Source organism: Etheostoma spectabile, chromosome 15 (genome assembly GCF_008692095.1).
Source record: "Etheostoma spectabile isolate EspeVRDwgs_2016 chromosome 15, UIUC_Espe_1.0, whole genome shotgun sequence".
NCBI lineage: Eukaryota > Metazoa > Chordata > Actinopteri > Perciformes > Percidae > Etheostoma > Etheostoma spectabile.
This window is the reverse complement of record NC_045747.1, coordinates 5,940,811-5,952,970: the sequence shown is the minus strand read 5'-3', so window position 1 is coordinate 5,952,970 and position 12,160 is coordinate 5,940,811. Positions and strand designations below refer to the sequence as shown.

Below are 12,160 nucleotides of genomic sequence, written 5' to 3'. Positions count from 1 at the left end.
GGGGGGGGGGTTAGTGTAGTTGTCAAGGTGGTTTATTTTAATAGTTGCCTTCGTTGCTCTCTCCATGTCCCTCCACTTGTCTAATGCACAGTTTGGCTGCAGGCAATATGTAGGAGAGCAAAATAAGCAGACCTCGCTTATCAGTGTTTGTTCCTCACTATCGCTCCTCACTATTCCTCTTTCTCTTTGAGTCTCTAAAGCGAAAAGTTAAAAATCTATGATTACCTATGTCTGTGGATAAATGTGTATGGATTGATAACACAATGGAGAGGGACGTGATGATCTTCTTTTTTTTTTTAAACCCTTTTTGAAAGTAAAAGGAATTCAGTATGGTTTGGTTTCTGATGTTCTGTACAGGCATATTACAGTATGTGATGTTTGATGGCTGGTGTTCTGATGCAGTACAAGTTGTTCCTAGCTTGTCAACTGGCATCCATCCATCACTGCGTGTCCATTTGTCTCATCTGATTTATTTTCTTGTTCCTGTCTGACACTGACGTGCCTTCTTTTTCTCTTTCTGACTAAATTTCTTTTTTCTCATTGTCTCACTCTTTATATCTCTTTGTGCATCTTTTTCATTTTAATATTACTTTTATTCTTCTCCTACTTCTACCATATAATGTTCCTTGTTATTTCAATGTGGGCTGGCTATGCTCCATCTCCTTGCACCCATTTCTCGGTTAATATTTGACCTCTCTTTTCCTTCCACACCCATGTTCTTCTACATTTTACTGTCTCGCTCTCTTCACATGTAACCTCATCACCCTCTCGCCTTCCCTATTTCTACCTCATTCTCCCTCTTTTTCCTCTGCCTTCTCTTCTTTCATTTCTCTCTTTTGTCCTGTTTACAGAATTATTTCAAAGATGCCTGGAATATTTTTGACTGTGTGACAGTTTTGGGCAGCATTACTGACATCCTGGTTACAGAGCTTGGGGTAAGGAGCTGATTCATTTTCTGTGTAATTCTGTATGTTTCAGAGAGCTGTTCTGAAGAGTCAAAACTGTAAAGAGACAAACATTATATTCTATTAACAATGTTGAGTCTATGTTTGTTGAGCTTGAATGACTATTTGTTAGGTGAGCTTCCGCATGTGTCTATGGGCCTATACATCTGTCACATTGTTTAAAACACATTCAGTAGAAACGACCAGGAGTTAGGGAAGACCATGAGGTAGAGGCCACTGTTGAGTCTTGCATTGCTCTGTCATGCATGAACAACTCTTGAAAGTCTTATATAATTGTCCCAGTTGGTGGGACGAGAAGAGACCAGACTCCAGCTAGCCAGCACTGAGCCACTGACAGCAAGGCAGAAAACATGCTGAGGCTCTGTAGCGAGCCAGTGCACAGCTTCTGCAATAGTGAGATTGTATCTCAGGTTGGCCGATAGAGGTTACAGCTACAGTCTTAAAGGTCCATCATGGGTTAGGGTTAACCCATGATGGACCCTAACCCTAATATCATAGGTAAAATTGAGTGGCCTGAATAAGTTGATTAGTGTTAGTTACATTATTGATGCACAGTATACTAAATTCCTTTGAGCCAGTGATGGTAAAATGGCCAAGTAGTTTGGTTAACTAGCGAAACAACATCATGATATCTCAACATTATCTGACCACATTCTCTGGCTTGGTAAAATATACTATTTCAAGGGCTGTCAATTGATTAAAATGATTATTTGCAATGATTATCCATAGTTAACGTGTGATAAATAGCAAATTAATTGCACATTTTATCTGTTCTAAATGTACAAATCTAACACTTAAAGTAAATCACTTCAAAGTCTCTATTTGCTGCACTTTAAGAAAACTCACTTTTAAAGAGTCCACTGTCATTATTGTCTTTTGCAGCACCCTACCGTGTCGTTCACTACCGGGCCTGTTGGTAACCAGTAGGCTACATTTACTAGATAGTGCGCGACTGTCTTGCTACTATTACAGACATGTGGACTAACCATAGACACTTGTCTTGTACATGCTGACTTTAAGTAGGGGAAACACTGGAATGGATATTTGGCGTTATTTTAAACGAACGGGAAACACAGATGTATGAAACTGCCATTTTGATTAATTTACTTATTAATCAAGGGTGCCGGAACACCCTTCCAGATCGTTCCAGATCACTTTAACCTCTGGTTACTGCTGTATCGCTTCCTGATTTCCCAAACTACGGAACGGCCCGAGGCCAAGAACAGAGCGTGCGTGCATTATTTGCGCGTCAAAGAAATAAGAACGGTTGAAAGGAATTTGCATTAACTTGTTAATATCATGTTAATTTTGACAGCCCTAATTATTATGTGACATAGTTACACCCATCATCACTTTAAAACCCAACTAGTTTAGGAGTTTAAAGTTAACAATAACACACAGTTGTTTCAGCTTTCCCAATATAAGGCCTCCAAAATGTCTGGCTGAGTTGCTTTACCTATAATCATTTGAAAGCCATAAACACAAACTAGGCAGTAAATGGCCATGAAACTTTTGAAATGTGTGCTAGTTTGTATGTGAAAGTGCATATATCTGGAGAGTATAAAAAAAAAAAAAAATTGATTCTCAAGGTGTGTTCTGACAGAACATGAGGTGAATTTTAGACGCGGTGTAATTGCAAACAAAATCAATGTGAGGATGTGAAGGGTCACATTACACTTCTATCCTAAGTGTCCCATTTGCTTCTGTTTAAGCCCGTATGAAATTGCCCAGGATGATGCAAACTGAGGCGAAGACGTATCTATGCGATTTGAAAATATTTAATCTGGAGCAAAATAAAATTCACACTTATCCCAGAGACAAATAAGTCTACTTTATACATGTACAAAGATGAGAGGAAAGAAATTAGAGACACACACGTACTGTACTTGTTTGTTAGTTTACAGCTAGCACCAGAACAATTGGTCCGTGGCCGTTTGGAGCAAATAACCCGTGAGAATAACGCAAGATGAAACACCTGCTTTGTGTTCTGTCTAAACACACAAAGTCAAATTTGTACAGAATTTGATAGACTATATCCAAGAGCTGCATAGCCATTATCAAGCTCTGTGATATGAACCAGTTCTGTCAGAGGAAGCAAGGGATACCAATGATTCAAGCTCTCTCAAGGCTTAAATTGATGCTCCGGCCAGATTCTAGTAAATATGTATCTGACTGGTTGGTCTTTATTTTGCTATACAGTCGTGGTTTATTTATTTAGAATCTATACATTTCTCCAACAATCCCCCGCTTTCTATATCCTTGGTATCCCTGCTATATGAATGTACAAAATTTGCATACCAAAACCTGCTCCTGTGTTAACTTGTCTCTGTGATGACTGTTGATTTTTTTTCTTGTTTTTATCTTTTTACATGCTTTCTTTAAATCATCCACAAACTTAACGACGATCTACTGTTATCTACTTCGCCCCACCCCCTTCTCCCCCCAACACCTACTACTTCCTGCAAATCCATCCAATCAAAATGCACTATGAATCCTCTGTGTCCACCCATGACAACTGGCTTGGTCAATCTCTCTGGTTGTTCTTCGAACCAACCAAAAATCCAAAAATTTGCTGCTATAAACCATATGTCTGCAACATCCACATGTAGATGGTTTGTAATTTTTTGGAGATCTTATTTTACTGCATCTGTTTGAACTGCATCCCAGCCAGTGTAATAGCTGTGAAATGTGCATGTTTTGCACGACCCCCTACCACACAGAACCCTCAACTCTGAGTGAGCTCTAAATTTGTTGAAATTTCATCTTTATTATAACCTCTCTACCAGTCACTGTTTAAATTAATATATTTAATTTAGTCGTAAATATTACCCACACTGTACATCCTTTACTGAGAACTAGAGTCCAGTTTGTAAAGGAGTGGATTGTAAAAGAGCTCCAAGAAGCTCCAATGCAAGCCATATGTTTGTCAGTATCGGGGTACCTACCTGCTCTGCTGTTTTATGTAACCTGATGTATAGATTCATGTGTAGGGTATCTGAGTCATAAAATTACCTAATCACAGTTTTGTCTAACCTTATACACAACTGATTTTCTTCCAGACTATGGAACCATGGGCGAATGTGTCTTTATTTTAGACACTGAGCATTGTGGAAGGCTCTGTTTTTTGTATTTTTATGTTTTACACTGTGTTTTTTATCATGATATGGATGCCCCTGGGTCTGAAATAAAGTTATATATATATATATATATATATATATATATATATATATATATATATATATATATATATATATATATATATATATATATATATATACATATAAACATCTGGAATAGATTGTTAGATCTATCCATTGAGATTAGCTGTTCATTTGTATGCGCATACATAGACACATACAGATCCACACATACTATATGACAGTGACTGGGAGAGTGTTTCCAGTAACGACAGAGTGAATCCAAAGCTTTGCCCGTGGCAGAGAGAACAAGTGATGCATGCAGCCCTTTGCATGTCTCTGGCAGAAACCCTTTATTTTCACAACACACACACAGTCATTCATACGTACTCAGAGCAATGTAATACATGCTGTATTCTAGATGGAACCTGCATGTGCTTGCTGCCAGTCCCTTTAGAGCACTTCAAGTCTCACTTTAACTCACGTGAATTGCACATCTTTTGTTCTTTAGTGTGATTCATGGTTAAAGAACTTTGTATTAGAGATCTGACATAAATTGATGGTAAGGTTTTGTCAATTAAAAAAGTAAAAGAAATAAAAATGAATGAGATTTCCATTGAAAATCAAGTTTAATTGCCACATATAAAAACAGTTGGTAAGGCACACAACCATACTGGTGGAACTGAAAATATATGTACGTAATGGAATTCACATAAGGTAGAGTGGCCTTAGTTGATTATTTGTCTGTGACATCACCACAGAATGTCACAGGACTTTGGCAGCCAATCCCATTGGATGGTGCACCAGCTGCCGTTAGCTTCACCGGTTTGCCTTGTGTTATTGTACATCTGCATGCTGTGGGCTTGCTTCATTTGAATATATTGCATATTTTGCCTTGAGAGAATTAGTGCATTTGGTTGTCTTACCAAGGAAACGTCCTGATGTCCCTGCACTTTTAACTACTCACCATTCCTTCCACAATTACTGAAAAGTAACCCAATTGGATGAAACTAGTTAGATTTGGATGATTACCTTTCCCCCTGTGTTGTTTTGTTTGTTTTTGTCTATCTTAATGGATATGAAAAGCTTGTTGGAGCCTTGCTGATTTGACTTTGGTTTGCTTTGACTTGTTTGGCTCCTGATTCTCTGATTGAGTTTGAATCTCCCTGAGTTTGGGTTTGACTGTTTTTCCTCTCATTTTTTATGTATTGATTGTATAAGGAAATTTGCACTACAACTAACTACTCTTTCCCTTTACTCCAACCCTAAATCCTTCTATCCTCCTCTCACCCTCTTTCACCTTTCTCTATTTTTTCCTTTCCATTTTTCTTTCCTTTCCTAAATTCAACTCTACACCCCTCCTCTCCCTGTCTTTTTTCTCTTTCTCTGTGATTATATTGTGGCTGTACTCTAGAATAATTTCATCAACCTAAGTTTCCTGAGGCTGTTCAGGGCAGCTCGTCTCATCAAGCTGCTGAGGCAGGGAGAAACCATCCGCATCTTGCTCTGGACCTTCGTTCAGTCCTTCAAGGTTGACATCCAATTAGACAGCTTAACAAACACACACACACACACACACACACACACACACACACACACACGTCACATGCATTTGTACATTTTAAAGAATTACAGATATCCAATATTGTGTTTATATACATAGAAAATGCCCTTGTGCAGTCTCATATACCATGCAAAGTGCACTCATATGTATGAAACTTAATACCAAACGATTAATGTGTCTTTCCTCAGGCACTGCCTTATGTCTGCCTTCTTATTGCCATGCTGTTCTTCATTTACGCGATCATTGGGATGCAGGTGGGTGAGAGCCTCGACCCAAAAATTGCTGTAGTGCTTTTGGGATACATTAAATATATATTTATAGGATAATGATGATGATGAGGAGAAGGATGAAGGGAAGGAGAATGAGGACGATTATAATAGTCATAAAGATTTTGTGTACAACGAGAGGAGGAGGATTATGGAAGTAAAGGTTTTTAAAGTGTTGAAATTATGATTTGAACACTCTAAAATCGTTACTTCCATATTCCTTCTCCTCCCGGCCCTGTTTTAATGGCAAAGAAAGCCCGAAAGGTCATTGATGAACAGCTATAGTCTGGTGTCCCGTGTTAACAGTATGATTGCGTTCAACAGCTGTTTGGGAATATCGCTATTGAAGAAGAAGGAGAGAGCGCCATCAACCAGCACAACAACTTCAGGACCTTTGTACAGGCTCTCATGCTGCTCTTCAGGTGTGTGTGTGTGTGTGTGTGTGTGTGTGTGTGTGTGTGTGTGTGTGTGTTTGTTGTGTGTGGTGTGTTGTGTGTTGTGTGTGTGTGTTGTGTGTGTGGTGTGTGTGTGTGTGTGTGTGTGGTTTGGGGTGTGTGTGTGTGTGTTGTGTGTGCGTGCGTGCGTGCGTGCGTGCGTGTGATCATTATGTTCTTTGTGTGTTTTAGGAGTGCAACAGGAGAGGCGTGGCACGAGATCATGCTGTCGTGTCTGGGGAGCAAGGAGTGTGACCCCCTGGCAGGGAATCCAGAACCAGAGTGTGGGAGCCAGTTTGCTTACTTGTACTTTGTCTCCTTCATCTTCTTCTGTTCATTCTTGGTGAGTACATGCTAGGGGTGTCACAATCCTCCAAATTTACAAGTCAAAGAACTGACCGGATATGCCCTTCTTCAGTGGCTCTATTTTTGTTAGATCCAAGGATTAACTTTTCTACATGTGTGTTTATGTGTAGATGCTGAATCTGTTTGTAGCCGTCATCATGGACAACTTTGAGTACCTGACGAGAGATTCATCCATACTGGGACCTCACCACCTGGATGAGTATGTCAGGATATGGGCCGAGTATGATCCTGCTGCCTGGTGAGTGGTGACGTGCATGCATACACATACATACACACAACAGTTATTTGGCAGGCCTTGACACTGACATGATATACCCTTTATGAGTACTTATTAACAAAGTGAAAACAAACGTTACATTCATAAATGTAACACGTGCACACACTCTTTTTGTGTATGCACCAGTAGTCCACATTAAACCACCAAGACATTTTTTAAGACCTGTTTATTTCTTGTACTTATTTTAATATGCTCACACACAGAGCCAGGCCTAAGCAATGAAATTGTCAACTTCTCAACAATGCTGTAAATAAAAACTGTTGCAACCTCAACACTATGGCATTTCAAATGATCTGGAAATAGACAAAAAATGAACAAAGCACGAGTATAGAACAAAATTTCCTAGCTAAAGATCCGCAGGGGGACTGTAACGGATCTGAGCATAACCTCATCTGGTTATCTCTCTTACACCGTACAACCCCTCCCTCCTCCTCCTCCCTTTCCTCCTTTTTTCTGTAAAGTGTCCTGATATATCTCTGACCCCTTTCCCAAACCTTTTGCCTCTTCTGGAATCTGCATACTGCTAAAAAAACAACTTAAAGTGGCAACATCTGCACTCCAAACAAAGCTCCCTCGTCCGACTGTGTAGACTGAGTGTCAGCTGTAGACATGCTACGTTTCATGGGATCTGTATTCCAGTTCCTGTGTGTTGCCCTCATGCTGTCCAGTAGACTGCACTGCTCTAAACAGGGAAAGTGTGAAAGGAAGAAATAAGAACATGGAAGGCATAATTAAATTTACAGGAGAGAATAATTAAAGATTAAAATGAGGATGAAAACAGTGTTTGAAAAAAAATGAAGATGTGAGATTTAAATAGTAATTGCAGGTTAGCAAAAGGCAAAACTTTATGGTTTGTATGCCTTAGCAATCAACAGACATTTTTTAAAAATGTATAAAATGTGTTTTTACGACATTACAAATAACAGGATACCGTTGCTGCATATTGTGACAATGTTCCCTTCCTTGTAACTTAACATGCTAATTTTACCCCCACCTTACTTAATATGACATGGACACCGCTGCACAGGAATCCGAAGACAGGGAACAAAGAAACTTGGCTGCCATTGAACACATATTTAAGAGGGAGGGGATCTGCACACCACAAGCAGCTATTAAGTATTTAGCTGTTTTCCAAGCACATGCTCTGTTTACAGTTCCTTACTGTAATTACATTGTGCACACATCCAGTCAGGGGTTGGACTGGAGAGAGGAAGGAAAGGGATGTCGAAATAAGGACGAGGACTGAGAGAAAGAAAAGACAACAGAATAAAGGAGGAGGATTTTGGACACTTTATTTGCAGTGCTTAGGACCACATTTAACAATGTGTGGCATGCAGTGAAGTTTGTAGAGTGTGTGTAGAGTTTGCATAGGTGCATTCAGGTGCAGATGTGTCTACAGAGTCTGTTATTTACAGTAAACATGTTGTAAAGTATTTCCAGACACTGTGTACTTGTCAATCTCGTGCTCTTCCTCCCAATGTTCTCTATTCTTTCTGGATGTGTTTGTGTGTGTATGTGTGTGTTTTCTGTGTATGTGTGTGTTTCTTAACTACCCTGTATTCTTCTTGCAGCGGCCGCATTCATTATAAGGACATGTACAGTTTATTACGGGTTATCGACCCGCCTCTCGGCTTAGGCAAGAAATGCCCCCATAGGGTGGCCTGCAAGGTTTGACTTCCATTCAAACAAAATCTCTCAACCACACATGCTAGCCACAGCATCCAGGAATGGAGTGAATGCCGCTTTATTTATTTTCTTCTTTTTTCATTTCAGTTTTACAAATTATTTTCCACCATTATATACTTGCATTCTGAACTGCTGAGAGAATGTGCGGGACAATGCAGACACCCAGAGAAGCATGTGAAATGAAAAAAACAAAATCCACATTGAGACGTTTTTGCACATTGTAAAATGAATCTTTTTTGTTTTATATTCTTTTCTGAATATTCTTTTCTTTTGCTTGGAGCCATGGCTATAATGTAGCAAGCTACGGTTGCTCACTGTAGTGTTGCATTGTTCTTGGTTTTTGGGGGTTGGGGGAAAGACAGAAACTGCATTGACACCCATTCCTCCTCCCCTCTCTCCTCATCCAAGTAGCAGCAGCAGCTTGGTGCCTGCTGTCAAGCTCTGCCCTGCTTGTCTGTGCAATCGCACACACACACACACACACACACACACACACACACACACACACACACACACACACACACGTCTTTGTCCTGTTTAATACACAGAATTGTCTTCTGATACTACAACAGAACATTTACTTCCCATATTCCAATCCTCCCGTTGTCTCCTTTCCCTCTGACATTTACTCCCTCTCTTTTTCGACATGACAAACTGTTAGAGAGTACTGTAGATCACAGAAAAGCCACACGCCACAGTCTTTCCAAATCAGCCCAATAACCTTGTCTTTCTGTTGTTTTTTTCTTTTACTTTGTTTTGGTCTTTTTCTCTCTTCGTCCCCTTTTCTCTCTCAATCTCTGACACTCTGATTCTCTTTTCAACTCTATCCTCTAATCAATCTCTCTCTCACTGCATTTTTTTTTCTCCCACTTCCTCCTACCATCTCTCCCTTTTTTGTGCTTTTGTTAACGGGGGGATGACTGATGATGCAGTGGCAGGATCAGTTGCAGGGAAATGTATGACATGCTGAGGCACATGTGTCCTCCACTAGGCCTGGGGAAGAGGTGTCCAGCACGTGTGGCCTACAAGGTCAGAAAGGACCCCATCATCACCCTAATCTCCTATGGGTGTCGGGTTTTTTTCTTTTTGGGGGGGAGGTGGGGGTCCAAGAGGGAGGGGCCAGGGATGTAAGCGCTCAACGTGGTGTTAACTTTAGTGTCATTGTTTCTTTAGTTTTGTTATTGTTTCTTTTGCTGGAAAGTGGGGGTGGGCTGGTCCGTGTTGTGGCGTTGTGTGGTGGTGTGGGACGGGTGGGTGGAGGTAGCAAGACAATTAGGGTGGATGGTTAGGCAGGGGTGGTTATCCACGGGAGGGGACGAAAAGAGGGACCTTCTCAGCTCGTTTGCACCGTGTACAATAGACAATACCTCACGTACACAAACATGCAAAACCCATGCACATTAAAATCAATATGGTCATATTGTTCTTCAAGTAAGGTGATGGTAGTAAGTGTATACATGAATGCAATTATTCAAACATCTAAGTATAAAACCATTAAAGATATAAATTAATTAATTAGACAAACATTTCACACATGTTGACAAACACACACTCTTACACAGAAACATGCGTGTGCAGCAGGGCTTGGAAGGTCCGCTAGACTTACGTCCTCTGACTCGTTCCGTCCTGTGGATGGGGCAGACACACACACATGCACACACACACACAGCCTTAAGTCATATCAACCTACACACAGATATCTGTTATTTCTAATGGTAGAGAGAGCAGAAGGGCTTGTCTCAGTGATGTGTTTCCCTCAGAGAGCCTTTGGTTGCCATACAGAAGCAGTTCTTTTTCTGTCACCCTTCATGTAGCAGCTCCAAGCCCCCAAGCAGCCTTTTCTATCTGCAAGTCCAATCTTCTCTTTGTTCTTTGGTTCTGTCGTCAATGCAGTTCTATTCTGTTTCCAGCCCCCCCCCCCCCCCCCCCCCCCCCCCCCCCCCCCCCCCCACCCCCTCATCTCTGCATAATGCTCCCCTCCCCACACATATACACTCCCTCACCTGCCTTTTGCATGGCCGATAGTCACCACCACTACCAACCCCATGCACAGACCCCTGTCTGTCATATAATTAGCACAGACATAATTAATCGTACACAAATTGTTATCAGAATAGAAATATACAGAATGATAACAACAAATTTAACTTTATGTTACCACATGTTCTTTTAACACATCACGATCAACATGACAGTCTCATGACGCATCATTGGCAGATCACTGTGAGCCTCAGGGGGCAGCCGGCCAAACAGCCTGTAGGCACAGGAGATCATTCCATCGCTAACCATTGCTTGATCCAACTCCCTTTTCTTTATCCAGCAGACCTGGGGCAAATAGCACTTACATTTTATAGTATATCCATGTGGATAGGACTTAAATATAAGTATAATATATAATGTGTCAGAGAGGTTGCCATTCAAGGAATGGTGTACCAAACTTATTTTCTAAGGCTACTTTATATTTATATTGTAAGATTATTGTCCTAAAAAGAAATCTCCCTCTATGATCTCCATTTGATTACACATGAAACAGGTTGTTACCTGTGTGGACCAAAATGTGTTATTTGACCCAGGTTTTTACACCTATAGCTCTGTCTTTTTCTTGTCCTTTTATGTTTTAATTGCAACCTTACATGCAGTGCTCTCTTTCTCTCCTTTTCCTATCCAACAATTTTCCTAAAAGCCTCCTTCCTGAACTTAAAGTTCAATCCCCTTGCTCGTCAACCTAACATGGCCTTTTTTAGAATTCCTGCTGGAAGACTTCCAGAAGCCATCTGTGTTCATACCGTACCTCCCTTATCACTTTCCTTGCCAATGAGCACCTTGCCAATGAGAGAAATCCAAACCTTACCTTTGAACTTCCATTCAGTCCACAGAACAATGACCCATCTTACGCCACTGCTTTTAACCTTCTTCTCTGTCCTGAAGAGAGATGGCAGAGCCTTCAGGCAGGATCGCTTTCTTACAGACACAGCCAACCAAGTGTGGTGATCTTTCTTTTTTTTTTCTTAGCATAGTTTTTTCTATTCTTTGTCTATTTTTGGTCACTTTTTTTCTCTTTACACGCTCCAGCTCATAACCTATTAACCTATTGATTTTTATTTCTCTATCATCTTTCTCCCTTAAGCCCTCCCTTTCAACTTTTATCATATCTCTTTTCTGGCAGAAGAAATATTACTTTTCACCTCATATTTCCTACATATACCTGGATTATGCTTGCCTGAACCATCATTTAGCATCTTAGCACCAAAACAACACTTCCATGTTGGCCATCTTCAGTTTTCTTCTTTCGTTTTTCACAGAATGCTGCTCTCTCTCACCTATTAACCCTCCAAGTCTGTGCCCATTTTTCACACATTAGACATCAGATAATTAGCGATAGAGCTAGTGGCTCTATTATTTCAGCCGAGCCCTGTTGTCTACAAATTTCTTATTCTCTTCAATACAATTGCCACGTTAAAACAA

General features: G+C 40.4%; 1 protein-coding gene across 25 annotated transcripts in view; it reads left to right on the top strand.

Moving 5' to 3' along the window:
* The window catches only part of cacna1aa (calcium channel, voltage-dependent, P/Q type, alpha 1A subunit, a), a 98,412-nt gene that overhangs the window by 68,585 nt on the left and 17,667 nt on the right, over window positions 1-12,160 (top strand). For 16 of the 25 annotated variants that reach the window (XM_032538057.1, XM_032538055.1, XM_032538051.1 and 13 more), the window contains 8 exons: window positions 852-935; window positions 3,575-3,577; window positions 5,517-5,633; window positions 5,855-5,920; window positions 6,257-6,354; window positions 6,559-6,709; window positions 6,843-6,970; window positions 8,581-8,677. In XM_032538057.1, coding sequence (XP_032393948.1) covers window positions 852-935; window positions 3,575-3,577; window positions 5,517-5,633; window positions 5,855-5,920; window positions 6,257-6,354; window positions 6,559-6,709; window positions 6,843-6,970; window positions 8,581-8,677 — 744 coding nt within the window. The remainder of the gene's footprint in view (window positions 1-851; window positions 936-3,574; window positions 3,578-5,516; window positions 5,634-5,854; window positions 5,921-6,256; window positions 6,355-6,558; window positions 6,710-6,842; window positions 6,971-8,580; window positions 8,678-12,160) is intronic. The other 9 variants (XM_032538059.1, XM_032538047.1, XM_032538056.1 and 6 more) reach the window with 1 other exon arrangement.